This window comes from Ranitomeya variabilis, chromosome 1 (assembly GCF_051348905.1).
Source record: "Ranitomeya variabilis isolate aRanVar5 chromosome 1, aRanVar5.hap1, whole genome shotgun sequence".
Classification (NCBI taxonomy): domain Eukaryota; kingdom Metazoa; phylum Chordata; class Amphibia; order Anura; family Dendrobatidae; genus Ranitomeya; species Ranitomeya variabilis.
Window position 1 is genome coordinate 765,263,262 of NC_135232.1, and position 13,514 is coordinate 765,276,775.

The following is a 13,514-nucleotide window of genomic DNA, read 5'->3' on the forward strand; positions in this document are numbered from 1 at the left end:
GAGAAGGGTGAGAGAGTACGGCCTTAGAGAAGACTCTGACAATATGCCGAGTTGGTCGGAAAAAAGAGATTTCACATGCTGCGCTCCAAAAGCAACATCTGTGTATATCTCTTCAATGCTGTGATGCAGCACAGAACAGAAAAATGCAGCAGGATCGGGGGTACTCAGAAAGGTTTGCAAGGTATTTCACTTATATTTTTTGATGAAGTAATAAGTCCTTTTTATTAACATCATCACAGTTCTTGACAAGTTGGTTATGAAATATTTAAAAACTTTACACATCTTCTACTAATTTTATTTTATTTTTTCATAAATATTTAACAGGAAACAACACATTGCATCTGCATTTCAGAAATAAAAAATCACCTAGCATGAAAGGATTGTTTGTAGTAGAGCAATTATTTTTAAAACTCAAGTGAGGTATCTGATATTTTATTTCACTGAGGCCTATAAATGTCATATTTTCTCCAGTTTATGAGTCAATTTCTTGATGATACAAAATACGTATGAAAACAGGATGCGACAAGATGTTTTTTTTTACCTGATCTTGTTATCTCTCAGGAAAGAAAATCATGGCTGCCTGTCAATAAAATTCTACACACTTCTCTAGAATACACAAAACAAGCTGTAAACTGGAACTTTGTCTTCACTGATACTTCTGTAAATGACGATGGTGAATATTAGTATTGCAAACAACAGTAACTTGCATTAAGATCTATCCAATAAGTGAAGAAGGTTTATTAAAGCTGGCTAGATTACTTTCTCTATGTTATATGCCATATAATATAAGCAGTTTTTACAAGGAGGGTAGTTGGCAATGCTATAACTAATTTATGACTGATTCATGAGTGTATTTCCGACGTAAGGAAGTGGTAAGTGTTGGATATAAAGATATAATTGAGGGACGGGAATTCAGACTTGGGTAAATTCTTTTTAAAACTGCTCTTCTAAATAGGATATAAACCCAAGGATCTAATATCTGATTCCATGTTGCCACTCGAAGGAAAATTAGAAGCAGTTTCTCTGTAGCTCTAGGAATTTCTCCATTCATGAGTTCATCATTGGGTTGCTGAACAACTGTTTGCACTATGAAAATCTGAAAAATGTAAAAGGTAAAGACAGAGTTAAAATCTGCAAACAAATATAAATGTATAACAATTATTTACAGTGTATTGAACCCATGTCTCAGGGACAATGTAACCTACCAAATTCTTAGGGGCCAATTCATCAAGACTGGCATTGTGCATGCAAGTATTAATGCAGAGCTCGCTGAAGTAAGATGCACCAAATTATTCAAAGACTAGAATACCATTTCTAGTGTAAAAACATCTGCACTTTTGAATTTTGCAAATGAGCATTGTCATGTCCCATCCTGCCTCGGTTTCTCCGCAGTTCGACCATTTTGACGGAGCTGCTTGAAACTGGTGTGAATACACTGCCAAAGGCCACAACACTTTTACTCCACAAATTTTTGCATCTTCTTGGTATTGTGGAATAAAAGTTTACGTGAACCAACCCCTAATTTTCTAAGAAAAAAGAAGCATCTGTTGGAAATATCTCTGAGCAATTCTTGTTGCCAATATTGGTCACTTTCTATTTATACAAGTCTTACTTTGAGTTCAGACATCAAGAGTTTCTTGATCCCACAACGAGTCTCCTGACCGGAAATAACAGAATCATACATGTCAGTCAGTTAGCTCGGATCAGGAGACTTGCAGTCAATCTCGGCATCTGTATAACACTCTCACATACCACTCGCTTACATATCCTTTGATAAGAATATGAAAAGAAATGTTTGGAAATGTTGAAGCTAAATTTCAGAGATTTTTTTTATAGCGCTGATAAAATTAATTGGAAAATTTATGCTGTTTTCATTGTACACAGTATTATCTTTACAACTATATACATATCTGTAAAGCGCAAAGTTAAAAAACTTCTGTAACTCAAGACTTCAAAAACAGTATTTCAGTAGGATTATACTTCTTAACTAAAAATAAGTTGTGGAGTATTTACTTTCTTGTTATCAAGTTTTTGCTGCCCTTAGATGCCAGAACATTTGCTGTCTATATATGGAAAGAAGGCTTCCTTCTCAAGTCTGGTATTTATTGCTGGAATAACTACAAAGAAGTGCATCTGGATCTGTTACTTAACACATATAGAGAGTAGACATCATGGATCCAAACTAGTGTTAGTAATCATATTCAGTCAAGTGAGAAAGTAAGGAAAGATGCATCCAGATGCTTGATGAAAATCTATTGTACAATGTCTGAATACACAGCTGTTATGTAGTGCTTCAGGGGCATGAATTTCTCACTAAGTTTAAAAAAAAAAATAATTGAAAACTAAAATGCTGTAAAGCACTAAACACTGTGTTTAAAAAAAAAACTGCTCAAAGCGATTCATGCTGCCAGGACTATAGACAGAATGAATCCTAGTCCAGCTACATCATTTCAAGCAGATATGCTTTACTCTGAAAATGCTGTGGTGTTTCAGTAACATACATTTAAAAGGACCCTCACAGTTCTACTCTACCCCTCTCCCTTTTCACCTCTTCCCCTCTCCCTTTTCATCTCTGCCCCGCTCTCATTTCACCTCTGCCCCTGTCCCTTTTCATCTATTCCGCTTTCCCTTTTCACTTCTTCCCTTTCCTTTTTTCACCTCTGCCACCCTCCATTTTTCACCTCTGCCACTTTCCATTTCTCACCTCTGCCCCTCTCTGTTTTCACCTCTCCCCTCTCCCTTTTCACCTCTGCCCCTCTCCCTTTTCACCTCTGCCCCTCTCCCTTTTCACCTCTGCCCCTCTCCATTTTCACCTCTTCCTCTTCCCCTTTTTACTTCTTCACCTCTCTCTTTTTCACATGTGCCACCTCTATTTTTCACCTCTGCCTTTCTCCATTTTTCACTTCTAGTAATATACCTTGTAGGAAAGAAAAAGCGTAGATAGTGTCTTATCTCACAATTTAAGAGAAGATTCGCCAGTAATGTAACTGCTCACCTGATGTAAAATATTCATAAGCATATAGTGCTGGCTGCCGCAGATCCACCGGTCGACATGCGTAGCTGAATAGGAGGATTTGTGGGTTATGATCCTCGCTGTCAGCTCATCCAAAACAGACAAAATGTACAATTGAACAATGGTTTATTCTACGCGTTTCAGAGTGCATATGACTCCTTCCTCAGGAAATACCACAAGTCTGTTCACAAACGATCTCCATCAAACCTCACTGAGCTCGAGTTGTTTGCCAATGAAGAATGGGCAAGAATTTCATTTTTCGATGTACAAAACTGATAGAGACATGCCCCAAGCGACTTGCAGCTGTAATCGCAGCAAAAGGTGGCGCCACAAAGTATTAGGTTAAAGGGGCCGAATAATATTGCACACCCCACTTTTCAGTTTTTGAATTTCCAAAAATAATTAAAATAACCAATAAATTTCGTTCAAATTCACAATTGTGTTCCACTTGTTGTTCATTCTTCCCCCAAAATTATAATAAATGTGTGGGAAAAGGTTGAAAAGTTCTAAGGCACTGTACTTATTTTCCACCATAATTTGCAAAATACGGTAAATCTTGCCAAATCAGACAAAGTGATTTTCTGGATTTGTTTTCTCATTTTGACTCTCATAGTTGTGGTCTACCTATGATGTCAATTACAGGCCTCTGGTAGAACTTGCATAGTTGGTGGATGACCACATAATTTTTTTCCCCACTGTATATTTTTTCAAACTTCTGATGTTTTTTCAACCACTAAATTGATTAAAACAATTGGACATGTTTAGTATCACCGTAATCTTACTTATGAAGAGAAACATATTGTGAGGTCATTCTTACCACAAAATGTACATGGTAAAAACGATTTGCAAAAAAAATGCGAGAATTGCATTTTTTTCATAATTTCTCCCCACTTGAAATTTTTTTTCAGTTTTCCAGTACACTATATGGTCAAGTGAATATTTATATCAGGGACCCCGTAACCGACCTGTCCAGGTCCGGACACAAGTCCCGTACAGCAGAACGGGAATGTTAGACAGCACCCGCAGACACAGAATGGCACGGTTGCCGGCGTGCAGGACCTGCGGCATGTGATCACAGGAGGAGGAGCCAGGGCGGGACCAGCCGCCGGAGCTCCCAGAGCTAACAGCGGAGCTCCAAGGTTACAAGCGGGAGGTGACCGGCGCGGGAGGTGACCGGCTGGGGAGCCGACAAGCGTATAGTAACCGGGTACAAATGGGTGTCAGGAAACTGAGTGAGTAATACCAGAGCCGAGGGAACAACTGAAAGGGAAGTCAGAAACCAAGCTGGGTTCAGAGAACCAGATAATCCACAGACAGAACTTAATCGACAGGCAAGTGTGACGTGGAGGACAGGCCGAGACAAAACGGGATGCACACTCACAAGGCAGGCACAAGGCACAAACACACAAGCGTACAGGGGTCACTTAACTCAGCTGAGGGCAGAAGTATAACTGACAAGGAAGCAAGCCTCCTATAAAAAGCCCTCCCCTATCCAAAGGGAGGCCAGCAGCATTAACCCCCAAGGCTACTGCTCAAATCCTACCATAGGATCATGACAATTTTCTTTCAAAAGTACAACTGGTCCCTCAAAAAACAAGCCCTCAAAAGTCTATGTGGACATAAAAATAAAAAAGTTATGGCTCAGGGAAGAAGGGAGAGGAAAAACAAAAATACAAACACACAAGGGGTTAAAGGGAATTATTGCTATATAATGTAAGCACAGTATGAAAAAAGGGTTAAACACTGAATTCAGGTTTGTAATATATCAGGTTGTGTGCTGTTATTTACTTACACTGAAGGTTTTATCACTAATAGATTATCATGCCTGGTCTGAATTGCAGGCGACTGCGCGCCCTCCTGTGATAAGCAGCTCACTGTCAACAGAACATATACATTGAAAGTCTGATGTGGGTGGGGTTAGCTTTCTCAGCTCTGCTGCATTCTACATTTATAATCTCTGGTTGTGAGAGCAGCTGCACCCTGGCATCTAAGTGATACATCAAAGGATTCAAGCCTACCTCATGCTGCTCTCAAATGAGAGGAGACATAAAGATCTGTAAGTGGACTCATTTGTGTATGTGGATTTTGATAAGTAATTAATTAATTTTGTGATATGAAATGAGTCACTTGTTGGAGATCCACAGTATGTGATTGATTTAATTGGCCTGTCTATGTGGATCTTAAACTTACAATTCATTAATTATTTATCAATGTGTTTGTATATTATAGTATACATTATTTCTCATTGTTTGTGGCAACAGTATTTATTGATGTCATTTTTATTTTTATAATGTTGCTCATTGGCTTATTTATATGGGCAGATGTTTTGTATTGCTACCTATGAAATTGTTAATATATTTAGTACACTGCACTTTTTTGCACATATGAGCAATTAGTCACATTATTGTCAAACATATTTTTGCACATGTACACGCAGACATGCAAAATTCCTTCTGTCTCACTCCCTGTTCAGCGGTGGCCCTGTGTCACGGTGTGTGGGTGTGGAGCCGGCCCACTCACGTGATCGTGGCTCTCTTGCCTGGGTTGAGGCTTGAGACGCAGGGAGGAAGTTTGTCTGCGTTTCACACATGCGCACTTGCACTTTTTCTGACGATCACATGATCGGATGTAATCACTACTTAAATCGGACTGAGATCCTGATTAAGCCACGCCCCCTGAGAAAGCGGTAACAATCACACGCAAAATGCCCGTTAGGGTAAGGTGACCAGGATCCAGACGGGACTTTTGCACATATGGGTAATTATCCCTTTTATCCAACTATATATTATCTTGTATGTACTGCACAGAGATGTATGGTGATTAAATTATCACTAATTTGATTGCACTGTTCTGTTAAATCACTATATATCTGAGATATATATACTCATTTGGAAGCAATTTATAGATATGCTGTCCATCTGTGGAAATCTCCTGATCTTGAGGCAATTACGTATGTCCCGTTCTGTAATCCTGGGTCATTGAATGTGTCCATGGATGCTCCTCCACCAGCAGCAGTTTTGAGAACAGAATCCTTTGCGCAGTGTGAGGGAAAGGTTAGACTTACAAATAGGATAAAAACCTATAAAACTTCTATATTCGTAAGGGCCACAAAATCATGTCCCCAACACATTAGTTAAAATAAAGAGAACATTGCCAATCCCTTTAATAGTTCTATGCTCACTGAGTCACGCTTTATGAGTCAGAATTTCGACAGAATGTCTACATCAGCAGGAACAAATTTGATTGTTGATTCTTAGGCAACATTGCAGATCTATGAGCAAACGTCCTAAATTCAGACCAGATGTATGATGCAAATGTGACATTATTTATTCTCACACAAGGAAACACTGTAAGGAGGACCAACTGAAGAATAACACAGAATAAACTATTTTAGCTTTACTGATGGGAAACAAAGTATGAAAAACAGTCTTGTTAAAAACTAAGTACACCCCCCCGTAAAATTCCATGGTGTTACTGTATGAATCAGTACATGCTAAGAAATACCGTCAAGTCTTTAGAAGGTCTTAACATTAGGTAAATAACGTCAGATAAACAACACTTGACAAATTATGCTGTGTCATTATTCATTTAACAACAATTAGTCCAAACTGCAGAAGCAGTGTGTGCAAAATTATGTATACTCTTACTGCTTCCAGAGGAATAAATAGGGTAAGTAGCAGACGGTGCTAATGAAATGCCATGCATTAATTTTTCAACGTCAAGTGTGACCACTAGGGATGAGCGAGCACTAAAATGCTTGGGTGGCCATTACTCGAACCAAGCAATTCCTAATACTCACATGTTCGTTTTGACTAATGAGTATAATGGGAGTCAATGTGAAATCCAAGCATTTTCCCAGCAGAGCCTTCAAGGAGGTGCAGTGAAAATGTTGAAATGTATGGAGAAAGTGCAGAATGGAAGGAGAACAGTCTGAGGAAGAACCCTGGAAGCATCTCTAAACCCCAGATCGCTGCTGTGGACAATGGCATCATATATTACTCTGTTCTAAGGACTAACAATAAAACATAAGAAATTGCAGTTTACAGTAAAAAAGGTTAAGAAACATCCTTTCCCGTATAGTAGAGAAAGAGTTGGTTATGTGCCTATGCACTATATGGTTATACATTAATAATACTAAATTTGAACAGAGTAATAATAATGAACAACATAAATATCAAGGAAAAGGGGACACTGAAAGAACAAGCAACTGGTGGTCTGCACAGGTGATATATGAATAATCAGTGTGTTGATCAATTGTGGACGCTATTTCAGTGTACCCACGATAAACAATACATGACAAATTACAAACAGGCAGAAAAGAGCCCAACAGGGGCTTGAAATGCAATTGCAATCCAATAAAAAACAATCAGTTTATATATACAGTGGGGAAAAAAGTATTTAGTCAGCCACTAATTGTGCAAGTTCTCCCACGTAAAAAGGTGAGAGAGTCCTGTAATTGACATCATAGGTAGACCACAACTATAAGGGTCAAAATGAGAAAACAAATACAGAAAATCACCTTGTCTGATTTGGCATGATTTATTTATCAAATTATGGTGGAAAATAAGTATTTGGTCACAAAAAACATGCATGATTTCTGGCTCTCACAGGCATGTAACTTCTTCTTTAAGAGGTTCCTCTGTCCTCCACTCAATTACCTGTAGTAATGACACCCGTTTGAACTTGCTGTCAGTATAAAAAACACTTGCCACAACCTCAAACAGTCACACTCCAAACTCCACTATGGTGAAGACCAAAGAGCTGGCAACATCATGCTTTGGGGCTGTTTCTCTGCAAAGAGACCAGGATGACTGATCCGTGTTCATGAAAGAATGAATGGGGTCATGTATTGTGAGAATTTGAGTGCAAACCTCCTTCCATCTTTGAAGATGAAATGTGGATGGGTCTTTCAGCATGATAGTGATCCCAAGCACACCACCAGGGCAAAGAAGTAGTGGCTTCGTAAGAAGCATATGAAGGTCCTGGAGTGGCCTGGCCCTCTCCAGATCTCAACCCTATAGAAAATCTTTGGAGGGAGTTAAAAGTCCGTGTTGCCCAGTGACAGGCCCAAAAACATCACTGCTTTAGAGAAGATCTGCATGGAGGAATGGGCCAACATACCACCAACAGTGTGTGCCAATCTTGTGAAGACTTACAGAAAACATTTGACCTCTGTCATTGCCAACAAAGGATATTTAACAAAATATTGGGATGAACTTTTTATAATGACCAAATACTTATTTTCCACCATAATTTGCAAAATAAATCTTGCCAAATCAGTGATTTTCTGGATTTGTTTTCTCACTTTGACTCTTATAGTTGTGGTCTACCTATGATGTCAATTACAGGCCTCTCTCATCTTTTTAAGTGGGAGAACTTACACAATTGGTGGCTGTCTAAATACTTTTTTTCCCACTGTATACTGTAAGATGGCCGCTGGACAAGTCCTGGAGGGGAGATATGTGTCATCGCGGCTATTAGCGGTGGTGATTTGAGCTCAGAAGTATGCTCCAGCACGTATTGTCCTGAGAGAGTTATTTTTCCATTTGAGGGCCGGGTGTTACGAGCGGTCATAAGAGATGGGCGGAAATGACCGCTCACATATCCCAACCCTAGGGGCGTGGTGTGGCTAATAAAATGAAGGCCAATTGCCTCATTCAGTGTCTGTGGCTGGAGGTGTGGAGACTTCCATTGTGTGTGTGTGCTAAAGACACTGACCTGAGCAGGTGGACCAGCAGTACTAAATGAACTGTTTATTTTTTCTGTTTGTTACTTTGTTCTGGTGTAAGGAGATACACCGGACCGCGGGTACCTGCATGCCTTGTCCAGAACTGAAGGGGCTGCATCCTCTGTTTCCGGAGGGAAGCCTGAGAGAGGCGGACCTTCCCCTGCTGCATGAGGAAAGAATTGGTGAGACGGGCTGTGCTGCAGTTGGACAAGGGGTTCGGGACACCATTTTGTAGAGAGAGCCGTGCAGAGCGGAGCAGAGCCGTGCAGAACAAAGATGTGCAGAGCCGTGCACACAGAGCAGAGCCGAGCCGTGTGTTGCAGCAGACATAGAGTGGAGTGCTCACTAGCGCCAAACAGATCAGCGTCACACGCCGCCAACAGTGGGGACCTGGGAGAGTGGGACGTGCGGTGTGTGCCCAGTGACAGCCAGGGAGTACCAGTTGCTGTACACGACGTGACCGTGAGTACCGCACACGCGTTGCCCAAGAGAGATAACGCATAGGACTGACACTCGCACCCTGATATAGACATACAAGAGTTGTCCTGACTGTCTGTTACCTGACTACCTCTAGCTAATATAGTTAAAGAGCCACGTTGGGCTCACACCGGACTGTGGCCCATGCCTTTAATAGCCACATGAGTATATAAACAAGGGGCAGTGGGAGGTACCGGAGACTGACCACTGCCAACAGAAGATGGCGCTCTTTAATGTGCAGCAAGAACTGCAGTGTGAAGATACGCTTGCCACCTAATTATTGAGTTTTGAACTGTAGCATTTTGCTGTACCTTTACTTTGTTTGACTTTTTACCTCCCTGTGTGGAGTATCTCCCCTGTAAATAAACCTACTAACTCTTGCTCTGCCTCCTATCCGTCACTGCATCCCTCGTTCCAGCTAGATCCCTTCACTAGAAAAGGCTGTTCAATTGTTTTTTTTCTATTCAGAGCAGTTTATGCTGTTTTAATAAACTCGCTTGGACATTTCAGCAATATCGCTCCCTGTGCCTACCTCAACCGCAGCTGAGTGAGTACAGATCCCTACAATACATATGTATATCAATGTACAGTTGTACAAAAGAATGTATATATTTATAGGAAGAAAATTGTACATCAACAAAGGTATGTTTTTATATATATATATATATATATATATATATATATATATATATACTGTATATATATATATAACTCTGGAAAGTACGTATGATGACCCTGTGTTCTGAGGTAAATGAAACTATCTGGGCGTCAATCACAGTGAAAGCATTCACGGAGTCCTGGCCGGTGATTCACCCGAAGCTGTGCAGGTCCATTCAACGTGCAGTAAATATCAAACCAAACAAATAGAGTTTATTGGAGATAGTATATGATTTATACTGTGTTATAATCACCTTGTATACAATGGGGATATTTACCGCCATCTAAGGGGGACCGCCATGGGGGCCAGATTCTCTCCAAGTTATGCCAACCTCTACATGGGTGGGTGGGAACACCATACAATCTACCCTGGGGGCACACTGTGGGGGTGACCTGGCCACGTGGCGATGCTTTCTTGATTATATCATCTTAACCCATTATCTACCAATGTCCTTTTTTTGGGACGCCTAATCTTTAGCTTCTAGCAACTAAGATTTTATAATTTTTATAATTAGGTCCAATTTTTTGTGTTGAGTTTATAAAATGAATGTTTACAAAATAGGAAATCATGTCATTGTCATTTTTAATTGAATATTGGGATGCCCTTTTCTGAAAAATCCATACTTGAAAAAATTTTGCAAATTATGTTTCTGATTCATTAGGACCCAAATCATTAAAAATCTGTCATTAAAAAAAATATGAAAATTGCTAATTTGGCAAGTAATGGGTTAATTTGGAAAGGTTTAGAGGAGTCCCTCAATAAATTTCTTAAAGAAATTAATAACAATGAATTCCATTTGAAGTTTATACCTACATATAGTATTTTGGATGTACATTTTTTAGATACAAACATTTTTATTGATAACAATGTTCTTTGCACAAAATGTTATTGGAAACCAGTAGATTCAAACAGTTTTATTACTACTACTATCTGCCATTTGCCATTATGTCTGACAAATATACCTAAAAGCCAATTCCCCAGGATATGGCGTAATTGCACATCTGAAAAAGAGTTTTATGAAGAAGCATAGTTCCTATAGAAGCAATTCCAAAATAGATGGATATGCGCAAGCTTTTCTGGATGCAGCAATTCAAGGAGTAGCATCCCACCCAACAGACCAACTTGTGTCAGACCAGTGAGTCAGTGACACCCAAAACTTCAAAAGATCACAATTTATGAATGTCCCAAATAAAGATTGCAACCAGGATGGTATAACCTCACAAGTAAAACATTTACATAATATTCCCATTATTACACAATACAATGCAAAGATAGTTTTTTCAAAAATATTGTAAACAGTTTTTGGCCTTTATTAAAGCATGATCCCAAAATGGGGGAATTTATTCCCAATAATCCTATGTTTGTCTTCCATAAAGTCCAACAGTTGGGAAATTTAATAGCTCCAAAAGTGCAAAACAATAATGGAGAAAAAAGATATAGATATAGAAATGGAAATAAGGATAGAAAAAATAAAAATACAGTGTGGTAGATAGGCTTACTCAGCTGCACACGGAGGTAGGCACGGGAACACTGCGGCTTAAAGGATGCACTTGGTTTATTAAATATGGCATAAACCAAGGGTTAGGCACAAAATAAACACGGTCCTCTGGGCAAAACAGCAAAGTAAAACAAAATGGTAGCTCTAGGTACAGTCCTTGTAGTAGCGGGGTCAGCCCGCTCAGGGTTAGCACGAGCTGCGGATCAGGCCTAAAACACAGCGCAAACCATTTCTCTGGAGTGTTTCTTTCCAGACACTCAACCCCCAGACTGCCTCTAGAGCCCAGATATTTAAGACAAAACCTCTTAGAAAGTAATAGGGTCTCAAAATTCATTAAACACCAAGGTAAAAAAACTCTAAAAATTTACTTTTGTTAGTCTGTTTAAAAGATCAAAAAATCAAAAAATGAAGGCGCAATAAAGGTACAACAATTTGCAAACAGGTGGGGGTCTAAAGGAGTATAATAACTTAGCAGGGTCTAGCCTAGAGAAGCCCTGTACAATCACCTTACCTGCCAGTGGAGGTTGGCACCTTAGTTGTAGACATGATGGCGCCCTCCTTCAGCGTCGGTAGCCCTAGTAAGCCCTATTGCACCCTCCACATACTGTATACTAAGATTAAACAAAAAGCCAATTCAAATGTTGGGTCATCAGGCAGCCCTCACTCAAAATCTTTATAGGGTCATCAGGTGGTCCTCACTCAAAATGTTTATAGAGTCATCAGGCAGCCCTCACTCAATATTGTTGTAGGGTCATCATTAAAAATAAACAAGGCCTTGATCGGCTCAGATTTCACAACCAACCAGATGACAGCAGCGAAACATGAAGCTTTGGCATGTCTAGGCGGAAACATTCTTTTTAGTGATCACAACTGCAGGACCAAGGACTGGCTGCTATCCTGAGAGAGGGTGGAGTAGGGTGATCAAGACAAACTGCTGGACTGTGCCCACATCTTTCCCGGCACAAGTCAGCTGTTTTGTGCCCGAGAGTGCAAAAAGATGTCCAGCCACCATGAGTAACTGCCCAAAGAAAGATGGGCCCGGTGAAGAAAACCTGTCCGGAATAGGAGGTACATTCCGAAGGTAGGCGTGAGGCGTGGCCCACTGTGTGTGAAAATGGCTGGAGGTGGAGACCCCAAGACGGAAGTGTGACTCGGTGGTCACATGAGAAGTTCATCCCAGGAAGAAGTGGACTCATTTGCACAGGAAGCACACTATCAGAAGGCATTCGGCTCCATTTTGTCTTCAGTGTGGAGGAAGAAAGATGCGTCGCAAGGAGCTCCAGGTGAAAATGGCTGAGTACACTCCAAATGCTCGCAATGGATATTGGAGTTCGGGAGGAGGAAGCGAGGATGGGATGGAGAGGACAATTACCACTGGGGCTGTAGGAAGCAGTCAGCCAAGGAGAGGAGCCGCCCCAGAGCTGGTGCTGCCACCACCGGTACTTCAGTGGTCAGTGCTGCCACAGCCGGATGTGGGACTGCTGACACATGAGCTGCAAATCATGTGCTTTAGCCAGATACCAGCAGGAGCAGTTCTTGCAGCAAAAGCAGGAGAATCCTCAGAGGGCATTTCGGTGGCTCAGGTTGATGGAAAGGAGGTTGCAGATCTGGTACTGGTTGCTCAGAAGCCGATCACGATGGAAGGGTTGGAAGGTTCTGAAGATGATAGCGTTCCAGGGACCGAAATGAAAGCAGTGGACTGGGTTTACATTAATCGTGATGCAGTGAAACGGAACAATCTTCCTTCCCACCTGCACAGCTTGTACCCAGGAGAAATTGTCTATTTTCTTTAGTGCCAATGCCAAAAGGGATGGTACGCCGCAGCGGTTGAGCGGCCTTATACCTGGGAAAAAAACCTAGAAAAGGATCGGGAGGTATTCACCTGAATGGCCCAATGAGAGGCCCTGCATGGTCAGGCCACGGAGGCAGAAGAGGCTTGGCAGAAATTGGTCATGGAGGCCCCACAAGGATTCAGGTCTTTTCCAGGGGAAGCACATCTAACCCTAAGGAGGAAGAGTTGGATCAGTGTAATGAGAAGCCAGTGATCAGGGAACAACTGGCCAGAGGACGGGGACCCGTCCTAGAAACCCAGCGGCAGATCTGTTCCAAAGAGAAGCAAGTGGATTCACCACTTCAGCTC

General features: G+C 41.0%; 1 protein-coding gene across 6 annotated transcripts in view; it reads right to left on the bottom strand.

Annotated features, from left to right (window-relative positions):
- Nucleotides 1–279: 279 nt before the first annotated feature.
- The window catches only part of TBXA2R (thromboxane A2 receptor), a 218,747-nt gene continuing 205,512 nt past the window's right edge, over nt 280–13,514 (bottom strand). For all 6 annotated transcript variants that reach the window (XM_077271916.1, XM_077271920.1, XM_077271915.1 and 3 more), the window contains one exon: nt 280–1,096. In XM_077271916.1, coding sequence (XP_077128031.1) covers nt 827–1,096 — 270 coding nt within the window. In that variant the 3' untranslated portion in view covers nt 280–826. The remainder of the gene's footprint in view (nt 1,097–13,514) is intronic.